At 39.5% G+C, this 17,970-nt stretch overlaps 1 protein-coding gene across 1 annotated transcript in view; it reads left to right on the top strand.

Annotated features, from left to right (window-relative positions):
- Window positions 1-2,228, top strand: part of BEND2 (BEN domain containing 2) — a 31,149-nt gene extending 28,921 nt beyond the window's left edge. Inside the window, exons 10-12 of the mRNA XM_067566087.1 lie at window positions 250-466; window positions 1,305-1,508; window positions 1,974-2,228. Coding sequence (XP_067422188.1) covers window positions 250-466; window positions 1,305-1,508; window positions 1,974-2,209 — 657 coding nt within the window. The 3' untranslated portion in view covers window positions 2,210-2,228. The remainder of the gene's footprint in view (window positions 1-249; window positions 467-1,304; window positions 1,509-1,973) is intronic.
- The last annotated feature ends 15,742 nt before the right edge of the window (window positions 2,229-17,970 follow it).

Here is a 17,970-nt window from a genome sequence, read left to right as displayed (position 1 = left end):
CCTTTGCATCACACTGGAATTTCACCCAGAACACCTGGAACTCCATGCAGCTCAGCTTCCAAAGTGCCTCATGTTACACAAGGACTTCAACAAGTGGCTGACTTGTGGCTCTTGTGGTTGAAATATGGTTAGCAATTTCTCAAATTTGTGGAATCTAATTCTCAATAATGTGGAAATCATTTGACACACTTACTGAAAAACTGATAGACTTCTCCCAAAGCATGGGTTAACTCCATCTGTGTGTTTCAGGAAACTACTGAAGGGAAGGAGAAACCTGCCGACACTCCAGACACATCCATTTGTGTGGATTTAAATTATAATGGGGAAGACAGTGAAGTCAATTCTCAAACCTCTCAGAAAATGACCAGCTCAACAACAAACAGACATCAGAATACTACATGGGATAAAGTCCCAGAAATGTTCCATGTACCTTCATCCAGTAAATTACAGTCTTTGGAACCAATGGGTAAGTTAGGAGACTCATCCTCTGGATTAACACATTTTATTCATTGGAAGAACTGTTTTTTTTTTTCCCCCAGATGAAATAACACTGTACAGAGCCAGTCCTAAAGCAAGTAACGTTGTATAACTAGCATTGTTGAAAGCATAGTAAAGGCTCCACCATGCTACTGTACAGCAGAGCAAATATATATTTAAAATATTCTTTTTGGCTGCTTTGGGTGGCTTGCAAATCTAAGTCATTGTGTTTAAAACACATAGTGGTCCTCACATCCGATGTTCTAACTGCCTCAGTATTATTGCAACCAAGATACATGCAGTAATGCATAACATTCCATGTAAGCCTCCTCAAGGGGCAACTGTAAGGGTCACACAGATAGAATCTTGATTTTTGAGGATCCCATGATGCTTTTTGTAAGACCAAGGTCTTGCTTCATGTCCTTGACTAAAATTTTCCTTCCTTTCCTCCACATTCACTATGTTGCACACTGGTTGTCCACCTTGCTAGCTGTCATTATTCCATCTCAGAGCTGCTGAATTTTAATTCTAGCTACAGTGATTCATTTCATGAGTGTGCACATACCTTGTATAGTTTAAGTGGTTTGAGATCTTTTGGAATGAATGGTGGTGTGTGTGTGTGTGTGTGTGTGTGTGTGTGTGTGTGTGAGATAACTTTTTTATGTATATATATTAAATAAAAAAGTTATTACTTCTGGCCTTTGTAAGTGAGTGGGGGAGGGAAGTATTGTGTCTTGTACCTTTTTTGTATAATGTCCCTTGAAAGCATGGTAAACAATGTTTCTGCAATGAAAATAAAATATTTCTCTCTCCAACTTCCTCTCTAGAACATCTTGGGAATCCATGGCGCAATGTTCAGTTGCCCTTCTCAGTTATTTATGTAGCCAAGGGGAAGTCTCGACCAGAGTTGTCAGCTCGCTATCTGATTCGCCATCTCTTCACAGAAGACATACTGGTGAAGAGCAACGTGTATGGTAACCTGGAACGTGGCATGTGTCCACTGGATTGCAACAGGATCAATGCTCTCAGAGGTATGCGCAGAAAAACTCTCTTCAAAAGATGGGCTGGAGATAAATAAAAAATACTAACCTTGTATCCCATTCATTAACCATGCAGCTTCAGAAACATTACATGAAACTGCCATGAGATTAGAGGCACAACCAGTGGGAAGAATGGAAGGGAGACATTTTTACCCCCACTCCTGATCTCTGCAAGTGATCAAAAAACAAAACAAACAAACCCTGTCCACATAGTATCTTCCTAAGCCATCTAATCAGTTTTTTATATATTTCAACTTTTCCCATAACTTTTTAAAAATAGACTTCTTCATCACTCTAGCAACTTAACGGTGAGCTTGACTGTATTCTGTACTGGTAGGATGCACTTCTGAAGATTTTGTTTTGGCCCAGTTGTGCCTAAATAAAACATGCGAGCAAAACAGAGCTTGCATAAATAATTGATAATAACTCCCGACTTATCTGCTTGTTTATCATTAGACTTTCTTCAAGAGAACTACCCATCCTTTGATCTAAAGGAAACTGGATATGATTGGAAAGCATGTGTGGCTGCCATAAACAGTACGATCCGCAGTCTTAGACATGACCATAAGAAGGCTGCAACTGGAATCAGAAGGAAAGTCTTGGCTGCACCGCCATCAAGTGAAAAAAGTCCTCCACAAAGCCCTACTTCAGTAAAGCCGTATGAAAGCGACACTATTAACCTTACAGATTAAAATGCTACATGTCTTACAACCATCTGACATCTTTCTTGCTGCAATCACGTTGAGGTTGTTCCAAATGCTAAACAGAAATCGATCTTGTTGGGTTGTTCCCAGCACTATGTAATATTATAGTCCATGAGGCCAAAATGGCGGAAGACTTGGGGTCCCTCCCTTCTTGAGCCAATGGCATTCAAGCCCATCATAGAGATGACTTACTCCATTCATGCTAGGTTGCATGATGGTCACTTGTCTAACAAGCACCTACTTTCAGTGAAATACTGGCCCCAGAAGAGATTATTTTGCCTTGAGGAAGTACCCTGCACATCAGAACAGGAAAATGATTATCCCCCTGAACAAAAGAATAAGGATTCACAAAACCTATCTGGGTCAAGTTTGTTATGTTTGGGGAGGGAAACTTGTTCTAACAGCTGGATAATATAATCGAAAACATTTATAACAGAAAGGAGAGTGTGATTGGTTTTACACCACTTTGAGCTGTCAGACATCTTGGTTTCTTCCTCTCATCTACAGCAGAGATTTTGTTGTAGGATAAGGGAACATGAGGACAACTACAACAAAGATTCAGAGGGGTAGCCGTGTTAGTCTGTACACTCTAACAGAATGGACTTTGTTTACACCTATCCTCCCCATTGTTGGTTCTTACCCTTGGATGTATATATATATACCGCCTATCTGATTTCTATTTCATGCATATGACGAAGTGGGTTGCAGCCCATGAAAGCTTATGCCTGCAGAAATTTGTTAGTCTTTAAAGTGCTACAGGACTCTCATTTTTACAACAAGGATAATCGCTGATAAGTAGTAGTTTCCACTTCCCAGTGGTTTGGCTCTTGTCTGGAATGAATATTGAGAGAATATTTTTGTATATATATTCTGGTTCTCTTTACTAAATATAAATTACAAAATCTATCCTTCTAAAGGGATAATCAAGGACTAGCCTACCTACATTACCCACTGTTCAGTATTTGTTACATGTCCCCCTCTGTGTTTAATCCACAGATGATAGAAGTCTGCTTGATCTTCCAGCTAAAGAATGTGGGTCCTGATCCACCAATAAAGTAAATGGAAGGTTTTCCATTGGGCATGGCATGAAGCCATCGTCCTTTAGCTGAGGCTAAAGAGAATCATTTATGTCCTGGGTTCGATCCTGGGTCATGACTAAGATGACAGTTGTTACACCAGTCCAGACTCACCTATAATAGTCACAGCTTTTAGGTTTCTGGGCAGTTTATGTGAACTATCAAGCATATTTGCTCCGTTTTTTGTAGGTTGTTAGTAGTTAGAAACTTTTGACATCCTAACCTTACAAAGTCAAACCCTGAAAGGTGAAAATGCAGAATCTAATGGTTTGTCTCCAAGATAGCTCCAGCAATCCTGACTTTATCCCTCAGAAATAGTTATATATATTCCATATATATTACTTCCCCTCCCCCATAAGATTTTATAAACAGTATGTTAATAAAGCATCCTATTTTGGAAATTACTTGACTGTAATAGACATAATAAATATATGAATAGAAAAGAACTTCCCTTCTATTTTTTACATGACTGTATATACTCATGATGCATTTCATTGACAACCTCATCAATTTCATTCATAAATTGAAATTCAACAGCAATAGTTGGACACACATTTACTTTGCAGAGGAGAAAGTTTTCTGTGCCTGGCCCAGAGCTGTTTCAATTACAGCTGTTGCATAGGGAATGTGGTCTATTTCTTCTGCCTGCGATAATGAAGCTACTAAAATTTAATTGTTGTTGGTTCCCAGGTAAAATAAGACAATAATTTCAAAACTGACAAGAGATGGAGTTTAGAAGACCATAACTTGTGTGCCAGTTGAAGAAAGGAAATGAGTGGGAAATTATTGTCTAGTGCTAAATTCAGAGAAAGATGTAAATGGTGGTGTAAGCAGTGTATCTTGCGTACCAATGGTAGAGGTGTCTGCTTTATCTTACACATTCCTGTTGGTTGCTTTCCTGCAACAGCCTCATCTTCCACTTCCCTTGCTGTGCAAGTTATGCAGACTTGCTGATGTGTGAATGTACACCACCATATACGTCACATCTAAATGTAGCCTATATTGTCCAAACTGGTTGTAGGAAACATAGGTTGGGAAGGCTCACAAAAAAGAAGGGCCTAAATTCAGATTTGGTGAAAGCTGATGTAAATCTCTTTGACTAAGTTGTCTGCTTATGCCAGGACATAATTTAGCCAAATCTATAATTTCTAAGATAAGGGTCTAGGGGTTTTCATCATAAAAGGTAAAAGAGCAGTACTGAATTTCCTTTAAGAATATTGAGTAGTGCAGAGAGTTTTTTCGTCTTATAAAATCATTTGTTTCCCAAATTTCTGGTACTGGTGCTCAAAAGTATTTTACTTGTTTTCATTTTTACTTCTGTTTATAACACAACTACCTTGCTTATTAAATGGTATGTACAGTATAAGATCACTGCACAACAATTTTACTGCAGGTAAAAATATATAATGTTCTTGTGAAACCAGTAACTTGTAAACCAGATCTGAAATGGAATAACCTGTATCTCATTATGCATGTTCCTGAAACATTCTTTGGAATTAAATGCCATTACAAGACCTGTCCTGGCTCATCTCCTTGCAGTACCACGTTTTTGTATACTGTAGCTATTGTTATACTGCAAGTTTATAAAACTAAGTTATTCATAACCCATGTCTACTTAAGACATTCAACTAAAAACTGTGTGTTCATCACCATTAGCAAAATGTAACTCCATAGTACATCTACGCTGTAATCAGAGATGCGATTGCAGCTCATGCAGGTATACCCGAGCTAGGTTTAATCTAGCTAATGCAAGGATAAATGCAACAAAGTGGCAGCACTGACCCAGTGTGGGCTAGCAATGCTAGTATGTACCCAGGGTTCTGGGCAGACTCTCATAGCCCATGCTGAAGCCTGTGCCACTGTATCTTCGTTGCCCTGTAGCCGCACTAATGATTAAAGCTAGCTCAGATATGCCTACTCAGTAGCAACTGCACCTCCGGTTGTAGTGTAGATGTACCTCTAGATGGGGTTTTTGTGCTTTCATTTAAAATTTTAAATAATGTGGCCAGTTTCTTGATCTCCTACTTTGCTTGCACCTACTTGTTTTAATCATGTTGTTTGGTCCCAAGCCCTTTTCCCCAAGTACGACAGGCCAAATTCTGATATTTCCATATTGTAAACTTGGAGTAATGATGCTGAAAACAGTGTAGCTACCCCAGATTGACAGCAGTTTAGCTGAGATCAGAATCAGCTTCATAGTTAGGTCCCAATTTCACAAGTTGTTCAATGCAGCCACCCACATGTAAAACCCACTCACTTCACTGGGTCTGTTTGTGGCGCACAGGTCCTTCCAGATGCAGCAACATCCAAGATTGGGTCTTTCATTACCATTTAGGCTTAAATGAATCATTTGAATGGATTTATTTTCACTATAGATTTTATGCCATTATTGTTTAGTCCTCAAATTTAACATTTGAAATAGAGTTCTTGTTTATGACCAACAAACTATCATCACTCTTCTTTAGGAGCCTCCTTGTAAAATACCACCAGTTTTAGAATGTAGCATGTAGGTATTTCCAGTTACAAAACTTAGAAAAATGCCAAAAATTCTTAGATTTTTTTTTTCAGTATTTGTAGAGAATTTTTCCACTGTCATCCACAGATGTTAATGTCAGAATGACATGTTTATAGACTGAGCTAACTAGCACTGAATTCTGTTAATGTGGTGTATACCTCTATCTTCCATTTTGAAGAAACCTGAACAAAGAATAATAATAGTTTCCTCATAATTATACCAATTTTTGCTAACTTTTGTAAAATGTATTTTGCTCTTAAGAAAGAATATTTTACAAATAAAAGTAGAATATATTTGCTCCTTGACTGATGGAATGTGTATTAAATATTTGTGTTTTGTGTTTGGGGACCATGGTTGAGGGGTAGATTTACTTGGAAAGGAGGGGGGGGTTTTGTTTGTTTTTTGTTTTTTGTTTTGGGGGGGCCTGCTGTCAGGTACACAGACTTTGGGAAGAGTTTTTGTCTAAGACTAGCTGGCTTCTTCTGCACACATTGTTTAAAAAAAAAAAAAAAAACCCTGATAATTTTGGCCATCAAAATGATAGGTAATCAGATAACACATCAGAAAGCCAGTTATATATAAAACAGGATTGTATATGAATGTGTGTGTCATCTTAGGCCTTGTCTACATGAGAAAATTGCAATGGGTTGACTAGAGGGGTAACTTTAAATTGGTTTAGTTAAGCCAGAGCAAACCCTTGTGTGGACATGCTTGCTTGTATGGGTTTAGCTTAGATCAATCAAGAATTTGTTTTAAGATAACCCAAAATAAGCCATCGTAAACTAAAATAAATCCTCAAAGTGGCTTGCACCAATCTAACTAATTTAATTGAGGACTTAAATTAAATTGGTGCAAGTTTCTTGTGTAGACAAGATCTTATTCTGAAATTATTCCAAAGTCTAGTTTTGAAACTAAATTCAAGGCACTTGTTTCAGCATCTTTATATATCAGACTTAATGGCCAACTGACATGATTTAAGTCCAGAGACTGCTGCATGTCTACTTAGTAACTATTTAATATTTAGAAAACTAAAACTATTCTTGGTGCATCCATTGTAGAGATGTGTGAATGATGTTGAGTATAGTATTTTCACATTTTAATGCAGTCCAATTTTTAAAATATAACATGGATTTGAAAAAAACATTCAAGTTTGAAAAACATCCAAGTTTAGCCATGGAACCTGGGTTTTGCTCATATGTTACCCTGAGAATGAAACGAGCTATTTAGCTGAAACTTTCTAGACTGAATGTACAGCTTAACACTGATTCTACAAAACTACAATGATACAAAAGTAAGTACTGCAACAAGATTTGAGTCTGATCCTGCAATCCCAGCTCAAAATATTGACTTCAATGGAAGTTTTGTATAAGGCCTGCAGGACTGAGCTCTTCTGTATTAATTGCCAGATTAAGGCAATATAGGTTTAATGCTGGAGGTATCTGGGCTTGAGGTGCATTAATTCTCTATACCTATTCAATCCCTGGCACTTCTGGGTCCAATAACAAAGATGCTCATTGTGATGCTGGATTTTGTGAGCTTTGTCACAAAAAAGTATCAGTCCAGTTCTGTCTCTGAAGAACTGGACTCAGTATCAAAAAAGGGAGTGGCGTCCACATCCTGAGTGGATCTAGCAAGAAAGCAGTAATACATCATGTTTCATTTCAACAGCAAGATGAGACTTCAGTGGTGAATGTAACTTCAAAATTTAAAACCGCAATCACATTTTTAATGGCCAAAGCTAATTTCCCAGGCCATACTATTCATTGTAGTGTGCAACTGGTTTTACCAGTTGTGTAGCTAACCTTCAAAAGCTGTTCCACATGTACGTTGCAGTGGCAACTGTTAAGGTCACTGAGTCTTCAAAGGTGACTAAGGTGCTTGTGCCTCATACAAGTTTGGATTTTCTTTGTTGTGGGGCTAGTGCATGTTCTCCCTTAGCATTTGTTTGGTTAGTGAGGGCACAGGAGTTCAGAATGTGATATAGTATGGATACAGTATTTTGCACTTTTTTATTGCTGGCTTGTGTTTATGAGAGTTCTTTGATGCAACAGTCACGTTGTACAGTACTTCGCATGTGTAATCACTGAGTCAGTTTCAACGGAGGGTGTAATGACATCAGGGCATGAAGCCAGATAACTGCTGACTTTAAATGTACTTTTTGTTGTGCGTTTGATTAGGTGCTTAAGCCTTACATTTATTTAAAACTTCTTGTTTATAACTTCATGTTAAAAATTTAAATGCAAGGTTAAGTATTTACTATTTTTTGTATTGGAGTGCTGTAGTTAGGATTTTCTAGAAAGACATGAGACCATTAGATTAACAGCACCATCTAGACGGGCCTAAATAATATATGGACCAGTGCCAAAAGGCAGGTTTTTTTAAGGGGATAAAATTTTCTAAGCTCCTGTCTTTGGACACAGAAGTTGCCAACTACAGATGAAAAGGTACAGTACTAATGAAATAGTATCCTTTTTATGCTTGTTATTGTATTCAGTGCAATAGTTTATTTAATTTAGGCTTTGTCTGGACTACAATGGAATGGTGTGGTCTTAATATATTTGAACGGTCTAGTGCAGCCTTTTTCTTTTAGTGTAGTTGGTCCAGTAAAAGATGTTACCTCACTAGACAGACAAGTTGGGTTCAGACAAGGCAGTGTGTATGTCTAATCAGTGTGCTAAACTGGTTACATTAAAGCCTAGGCGCCAGGTGAGTGTGCCTTCTCTAGACTAGATTTTTTTTTTACACATTAGCACGTGCTAACATGCTTTCAAATCTAGTCTAGACAAAGCCTTAGGGCTGATCTGCACTGGGAATTTACATGAGCATAGTTACATTGCTCAGAGGTGTGAAAAATTCACACCCTTGAGTGATGTAGTTAAGCCGACCTAACCCGAGTATAGACAGCGTTAAATCAACGGACGAATTCTTCTGTAAACCTAGCTACCACCTCTTGGGGAGATGGGTTACCTATTACGATGGAGGAAAACCCCTCCCATTGGTGTAGATAGCGTCGTCACTGAAGCACTGCAGTGGCACCACGGTAGCATTTCAAGTGTGGACAAGCCCTTAATGTTTGCAAGAATCCAGACTGTTTCTTTGTGAAAGTTGTTTCCTCATGGGGTTTGACCCTGCAGGCTGCTGAGGTCGGAAGAAAGAAGTGCAGAGAAGCAGAGGGCTAGCACTGAGTAGGCCTGATTCGATGACCTTTTCTCTCACCAGTAGTCCATTTTAACAGTTCTCACTTTTCAGAGTGGGCCTGCATTTTTAAGTGCAATCCTCCACGTGCAAATGGTGACCCTTAAATTGCATAGTGTTTCCTGTGAAGTGCTGACCACTCGCAACTCCGCTTGAAGTCACTAGAAATTGGACTGGGAATTAGAATTATTTCAAGATCTTCATGCCACCTGCAGTATGGAATGCTGTACAAAGTGTGCCAGAGAGCCAGTGCTAGGAGAGGTTGAGAATAGAGGACAGCCATGAGGGCCTGCCACAGAAATGCTTCTAGAAGTTGTCATGAAACTGTATTTCAAAACCAGTTATTCCATGCTGTAAGGTCTGAGGCCTTGTTTTTGGCTAAGCTTAGACCTTGTTCTTGGGCTAAGCAGTAGCAGCCATAAGCTAAGGAGCAGGTAGTCACAACTTCACATTCCTGAAACTACTTCAAAACAATGTAATATCAGGATGGTAAGAAGGTGCTGCTGTCTTAATAGTACCTACCACCACCAGATAAAAAAAAACAGATCTTAAGATGCTTAAAGAAAACTTTCCTTGATAGCATTCTGTCTAGAAAGGAATCATTTATCAACAGTTGTGGTTGTAAAAGCTACACTTCTTGTTTTGTCTTTATGGCACCCAACTCTCTCTTGTTTATCTGAATGATTTCCGTCTCATTCTTTAATTGTTTCTGTCTGTTGCATAATTAAGATAACTAAGTGTGATCAATTAAGGTGGTCAGGTATGATTGGTCAAAGAATTAGTTTGTAATATGATTGGACACGGTATAGTTAAGCAGGACTCAAGTTTCACTATAAAAACTGGGGTCCAAGAGGGAGACCAGCTGGGAAAAAGAAGAAGAAAAGGGGAACAAGACAAATAAGAAGGAGAGATCTGAAGAAAGAAGAAGGATCTGCCTCCTAGACACCACCCAAGATCAGAGCTGCTAAGATCCTTTGCACAACTGTGACGTGCAGCAACCAGAATCCAGACATGCAGCAACCAGAATCCAGACGAGACTGACCTTGCCTGGCCAACAAAGGAAGTCTGCCTGCGCCTGCCTGATCAGGATTGGTGAGCATAGCCTTGTATGCTTAGCATGGGTACTGGGCTTGGTAATTGTTAATAAATAGAGGTTAAGGTTATTACTATGTAAGACTCTCAATGGTAAAAGATCCTGCAAATCCACAGTAGTATATACCCAATCCCTATGAAATTGGGAAAGGGTGTGGGTACTTACATTAACCAGGTTAGTTTCACCTGCAGACTGGGAATGGGTGACCCCGAGCCCTAAAGTGTGAATTGAATAAAGGTAGGTGCCTTCTCCCCCTGGAGCCCTACGGATTGATAAAGGGTGGAGGGGTGCCTTTGAGCCTTAAGGCGTGAATTGGGAAAGGGTGGGAGTGCCTAAATTAACCGGGTTATGCCTTGAGCCCTATGGATTGGTAAAGGTGGGGTGCCCTAATGTGTAGGTAACAATGCCTCATGATGTATTCTGGGCATCATGTTGTTACTGGCCCATTAGCCAACTGCCTTCGTTTTGATAGACCATAACAAAGCACAACGCTCAACAGGTGCCCCAGTGGTGCGCTCTCACAACCCTGGCCTGTAGTCCTGCAGGATGGGAGCCCTTAATCAGGACAGCCATTTTACCCAGATGTTTTCCAGTTCATCAGGGTTTCTCAATTAAGAGGATTCTATGTGGTAGCAAAAACACAGGTGTGTTTTGTCTATTTCAGTATTTACTATTCCTGGTCTAATCCCATGGGTTTTGAAACCCATCAGATTGTTAATTTTCCAGTAGCAGTCGTGGCCCAAGAAGTTAACATAATGTTTTTTGACTTGATTACTTGACCCCTGTCCCTTTCGCCCAAACTGGGGAACACAGCACAATTACCAGCAGGACTATTGGCACACATCATACAGAGAGTATGCTAACAGCACCAGTTCCTCCTCATATAAGTTAGGGAGAGGATACAGACTGTAGTTCATACAAACCTTATAGTAATAATACCTAGTTCTTGTATTGCCACTTTCGTCAGTAGATCTCAAAGTGCTTTACAAAGGAGCATTAACACCATTTTACAGATAGGGAAACTGAGACAAAGAGAAGAAAGTGCATAAAGTCACTTAGCAGATCAGTAGCAGAGCTTGGAATTGAGTCCAGGTCTCCTGAGTTTAGTCCAGTGCTCTATCTACTACACCACACTGCCTCTCATGAAATGTTTTTCTTTCTTTCTTCCTTTCAAGACCCTCACCCAGGTGTGCTATGCACTGTACAAACATAACAAAGAGAGAGCCCCTACCCCATGCAGCTCTCAATGTAAATTAAATGTCTACAATTAAAGAGGCAAATTTGGGCAAGTTTGTTTGTCTGGCTCAATGCAGCGGAACAGTAAAGACGATCTGTGATGTGTTGCATTATGGGACAAGCTCAACAACAAATATAACTACATAGAAAGATGATTTCGTTACTGGCTACATAAAAGAAATGGCTTGGTTCAGTGATCTGGAGTCATGGGAGTATCCTTGATCTTCCTCCTACCCTGGCTCATTGAATCAGGAATCTTCACTGGGATTTGGCAACAGAGGGGGATTGTCTTGGTTATCTGATCTACAGGATAATTCCCTTTCCGTTAAGCAGTTATGCAGGCAGGACATTTGGAAAGAAAAGAGGACTGAGGAAGCCATTTAGGTTAACTTGTTAAGCTGTTTGTATTTTAAATGCAAAGGCTCTGTTTCCTATATCTTGGTTAAGTGGGTAGAAGAGAAGAACGAGCAAATGCAGTGCCCTGATGTCGGTGGCATGAAAGTGCAGAATATAGACGCACGTTTAAAAAAAAGTTGTCAAAGAAGATAGAGAAACTAGAGTGAGCATTTCAGTAGTATAATCCTTTCTGACTTCACTGACCTAACTTTATATTTTTCATGTAGTTATCTGTAAAACCATTTAAATTAAGAGCTAAATAAATTATTTAATATATTAAGAGGTCAAAAGATAACTTTTCATTGTAACTATTTTCCATTTCCCTTGTCTCAACTCTAAAGGAAACTTTAGTTTCCCTTTTAATGCATGTGACCTCCTAGAGAACAAATTAGAGAGATTTAAAAAAAACACTATTAAAAGCTGTCTTCCATGCATTTCAGAAGTTTTCTTTTAAAATCCTAATAAATCATTTTCAATATAATGTTGCTTTCCCTTTGCATGCATTTGGATTATAAATAGGGCTTATTTTGGCTACTGATTTATCTCTGATGGAAAATGTAAGTACACTTGTAATAACTACCTCTTTTTAAAAAAAAAAAAAAAAACCAACATATTCAACAAGTAGCCTTTACCGATCCCTTTTGATGTATCAAACTCTGTCTAGAGTAGCTATTCTGCAACAGCAGGTAGCAGGCTCTTCTCTTTTGAACACTTTTTCTTTCATTTTAATAAATACATTTTTAGTGATCATGGGGTGACACTAGGGGGAAAGGTCCTCACTATGTTCCAAGTAGCAGCAGAGAAATAGTTTCACAAAGAGGTCATATTTTCAGTGTGAAATTTTCTTTTTTAAAACCTCATGACAGTAATACCTATGTATGTTTCTCTTTAGCCAGCCAGAGGGCAAAGACAACACATTCATCCTACAAAGAAGCCAACATTATGACTTTCCTTATTTTTGGCTATTCTGTATTGCATTTTGAATATACAATGTGTCATGTGCAGCCTTTCAGAAGCCAAGGGAGAAATGCTACTCTTGGGGCATGTCTGAAAGCCAATCTGCAAAGGCTTTTGTTTGGGTTTGATATTTATTAATTTAGCAGTTTGACTGTTGCATACTGTGGCCTGACTCTGCAAGCAACGGCCCAAGTGCTTAACTGTGCTATCCCATATGGGGCTGCTCATGATAGTAAATTTATGCATGTGTGTAAGTATTTGTAGAATCAGGCTTAAAGCTGAGTGAAGCCGTCAAACGTGAGCCAAAAAATAAATTCCCTCCTAAAAAAGATCAAGGTGAACAAATTTGTGGGCCAGGTACTGTCTGCCGCTGTTTTGCACAGAGCTGAGAACATTTTCAGCACTTAAATAATAATAATAATAATTAATAACTTAATAAACTGACCTTCCAAAAATACTGAAAATCTGAGCTTCAATGCATTGAAATGGGGAGATGTGTTTCCTGTGCCTTGTCTTAAACTGAGCTGTTTGCTGAGAAGCTAATTAACTATAGGCCAAATTCCAGCCATTGCAAAGAAAGATCATGTCGCCATTCACAGCCACGGAGCTACTGAAGTGGTGGAAGGTAAGCTCTTTTGGACAGGGACCGTCACTTTGTGCTGTGTCTGTACAGCACCTAGCACAATGGAGTTCTGGTATATGACTTACAGTTGCTGGGCACTACCACAATCCAAATAATAAATATAATAAGTTGTGTTTTAGAGGACCTGATCCAAAACTCATTTAATTCAATGAAAGTCTTTCCATAGCTTCCAGTAGACTTTAGATGAGACCCTTAATAAATGGCTAAATATTTACAAGTGATATGTGTGTATTTGTATCTAAGATATTATTATTAGTTTGCACTTCTGTGGGGCAATCACTTATAGCAGAAATGCTGTGTCTTCAGCGATGTGCACATTTGCAGATGTTGCATGTAACGCAAATATGATACCCACCCCTGGACATGGTGTAATCAGGAACCTTCAACCATACTCCAGACACTCGTTTTGACCAATTTCCCTACCACTGAAAACCTCTTTTCCCCTTTGTTTCTTTTGGATTTAGGCTGTGCCCATCCCAGTTTCTGAACTACCTGTCTTCCCTCTTCCTCAGTGGATTTGAGCCCCCAGTCCTCACCTCCTCCCTGTCTCTCAGTTGCTGGATCCCTACGCCTAAGCAATTCTACGCAACACACCAACTTTGCAACCTGCTGCAGTCAGGTGCCCTTCAAAAAGCCTAGCCTGTCTCCCAAAGAATTCAAGGTTAATAGGATGACTGTATTATATTTGTATTAGTAGTATATAGGCATGTTGCCCTGCTCTCTCTCTCACACATACTACATTTCTCTTCTCTCTGCTCATCCCTAACATCCTGTTGCTTTTAAATGATCCCCTGCTGAGTCCCCCCAAAACTGACATATACAAATCAGCTCCAACTCAAGCCCTTCCTTGTGGGATTTCAGTGAGACTTGCTTCATGGCATTTTATTCTGCTTGCCTACCCAGCTGTGCTCTGATAATTTCTTAACACCCTTTGGTTTTATATGATTTAACTGGCAGCTAGAAAAAGCCAGCTGAGCAATACTGTTCTTTAAGCAAATATAGCTCAATGAATTGTGCCTTAGTAATGCTCATTGTCTGAAATCTCCAGATTTGTGTTGGAAATGAAAGAATCATCATAACAAAGGAGCTCAGCAAACCTAGAGCCTTTGGTTTTTATAAAAACAAAGAAGAGCCTTTATCTGAGATCTGGGGGCCTTTGGCTAATGCAGTAAGATTGTTTTCCCAGTAGTGTATAATTTAGCTTACTTTTAATAGGACTTTTAGATAAAAAATTCAAAGAATGGCTTGTTCTCCATATAAGACAATAATAATGAGCAAAATTTCTATATATGGGTATGACTGTATCGGAATTAAATTTTGCATATAAGCGTGTAGTGCATTGTGAAAGTAGCTGAAAATACATTGCAAAGGATTTTGTAGCAGGAAATAAGGCACAGTGCTGAAATAAGCTAAGTAAGAAAATGCCCTTGAAAAGAAGAAAAGTTATGCAATGAAAAGAAAAATGGAGGGGAAAAAAGACGAGTACTAGCCTTGCCTTGAAAGTACAGACTCCATTTCATATCTGTACGTAACTGCCATCCCTTCCAATAGGAAGAAAAATTGTACTGGACCTTTTCTGCATTTAAATGTACAAAGCTTTAACCGTTCAAAACAGGGCTGGTCTACAGTTACCTGGAGATTCGGCGGCAGTCGATGGGAGTTACACAAACTACGCAAAGTAACTTTGCGTAACTCACATCGACTGCTCTGCTTCCCTTCTGCGTGCCATCTACACTGCGCTGTGGTTCCCCTCGGCGGTACGCTACTTGAGGGGGTGGTTTACCAGCGTCGACTTCCTGATCGATTGAGCGGGTCGTCACTGACCACTCAATCAATCCACAAAGATCGGTCTGGTGGCGGCGAATTTGCCGCCATCAGTATAGACTCAGCCACAGATGCCCTCCTTGCTGCAGTCCCTCCTATTGTATCCCATCTCCAAAGCCCACCTACTGGTAGGCTGCAGAAGTGTGTGCATTGTCTGACTTCCTTTCCTTTGCCTTCACAGAGCCATGTGGTATTTCCTGAGAATCTCTGTGAGGCCATGAATTCTACTATTTTCATGCACTGTAAAATAAATGAAAGCATAATAGGTCACTGGGAGGGGAGGGGGCGTGAAAGGTCTCCTAAAGAAATTGCTTTAAATAACATTTCTTTGCAAAGGAACCTGTGACACCCGTTATATGAAAGTAAAGATCCTAGGTTGTAAAGAATACCAGTGATGCACAGCAAACTATGTACTCTTATATTAGTTTAATATTCCCAAGTGTACCAATCTACTTGATTGTGAGGTAATTCTTCACAGTATCAGGTTGTATTACAGTAATGCCTACTGGCCCCCAGGTGAGCTCAGGGACACATTGTGCTAAGTGATGCACATAAGAGACTCATCTCTGCCACCGAGCAGTTACAGGCTAAATAGACCAGGTTAGAGGCAGGAAGCATTATCATCATCATCCTGTTTACAGATGGGGACTTGAGACACAGAGATGATGACTGGCCAAGGTCACTCAGGAAGACTGTTGTAGAGATGGGACCCGAACCCAAATCCCTGAGCCCCATGCTAATTACCTAACCAGAAGACCGACCTAGTATCTTGCTTGTATTGTTACTCTTTTGACTGTCATTGAGTAGTCACTGTAACAAATGCAAGCAAAAAAACCCTACAATGTGAAACAAGTATATTTATACAGCCCTCCAGTATGAAACAAGCTTCTTCAGCCTTGCCTCTTTTTGTGGTTATATAATTTAGCCAGGAGAGGGCCCTGTGAGGATAAGGCTGTCTTTTAGAGTGGTTTTTTTTTTTTTTTTACATGGAGTGCTACTGAGAGCTAGCTGCCTTGTCAAAGGTATTATCTTTAATCTCAGCAAAGTCAGAGGAAGGTGAGCCCCATGCAAGATCTTGCCCTAGATACACTCACCATTTCTGCAGACAACATGAGGAATAACATCCTGTCTTATGCGTCTTGAACAAAAGATTTTTCAGGCATTTGGGGATAAGAAAGATAAAGCACTGGAAATATAGTGATATCCATTTGAAAATGAGAGGAAGACTTTCTAATAACCTCTCCCATTGGGTTGTGAATTCACTATCCTGGCAACATAAACCAGATATTTTATCCATTAGGCTACACAATCTTGGTTTCAGTCCAGCAGCCTCTACAGGTATAAAATTAACCACAGGGGGGCTCTCCTAGTGTTCCCTGACTGTAATGTGAACATATGGAGTATTAAAGGGGAAAAAATAATTTAAAAAGTCAAGAGTATGGGCCACTGGGTTCAAGCAAAGCCTGGTCCCTTGCTCTTACCAAGATGTACCTGTTTGTGCAATCTCATGTAAATCCGACGTGTTTTTGTTGCTTCATGTAAAAAAGGGGTGAGACAAATATCCCCATGTTTAGATATAACTATTTTTGCAAGAGGAGGAGCTCACTGAGACAGGTTGCAAGCGTGAGTACGTAGTGGTGTGCAGAAATGCCAAAAGAAGTGTTTGATTGCTTGGAATGAACAAGAGAATAGCTTAGCGTGGTCCTGAGAGAATAGTCAGAAGAGTGGGGTAGTGCTCTCTGTCTAGCTTGGCCCAGATCGCTAAAGTGATTCGCAATAAAAACACCTCTGAAAAAATAAATCTGGGTGTAACCAGTCCTGAGAGGGCATTGATTAGGGGCTATATAAAATGTTTTAAAATTGGCCCAAATGCACATCCATCCAGTAAACTACAGAGGGTTCAGCTGAGATTTCATTTTAGTCTATCTGGTACAAAGCATATATTTTAAAATTTGCCTAGATACACATTTATCCAATAGACTAGAGTGGCTCCAAATTGGTTATTCAAGTGTTTTTTAATTAAAAAAAATCCTATCTAATTATATGCATTTGCCCAAGAGACAGGAACAGCTGCAAAGGAGCCAATCTGATTTCTCTGGTCGTCTGCATTTTATTTATTTATTAAGTGTTCATGAAAGGTGCCAGATTGTGAGCTCTAGAGAATCAAATCCTCTATTGATGGACAGAACAGGTACAGTACAGGCAGCCACATGTCTAGCTTCCCCACACTGCCCTTCAAAATGCCTCAAATCTGACAATAGAAGCACCACATAGTCTAAAGGCAAAATCGGTCTCACCCTCAGAAATGGGGAGGACGCCAGATTGCCAGTGGACTACACAGGGGAGCAAAGACAGCAGAAAAAGAGGAATAAAGAAGAAGAGCCAGCATAATGTGGAGGAGGGGAAAAAGGGCAGCCAAGAGGATGGGATGATGATAAAGAATGAATGAAAGGAATGAGCTGCTCAGCAATCTGGGAGGCAATGTGATTTGTTCCCTAGCGCACTAGACTGGGACTTAGGAGAACAGACAACTACGCAACGCTCTGTCCCTGACCTCATGTCTGACTTTGAACAAATTTCTGTGCCTCTGTTTCTCTTTTTCTAGCCTGTCGAAAAACAAACAACTCCCACATACTTGTCTTATTTTCTTTTCATTGGATTGGCTAGAATGCCAGGTTACTAGTAGAAAATTATTATATTTTATAGTCTGTCATTATCCATTTTGAAAGAACAAAAAAATAAAGGCACTGTAAAGTACAAACCTCTGCCTAATTACAAATATGAAATCTGTTGCATGAAGTGACAAAAGCAGGA

Source organism: Emydura macquarii, unplaced genomic scaffold (genome assembly GCF_026122565.2).
Source record: "Emydura macquarii macquarii isolate MOO-44397 ecotype Brisbane River unplaced genomic scaffold, CSIRO-AGI_Emac_v2 contig_2734, whole genome shotgun sequence".
NCBI lineage: Eukaryota > Metazoa > Chordata > Testudines > Chelidae > Emydura > Emydura macquarii.
This window is presented reverse-complemented; position numbering and strand designations above follow the sequence as displayed.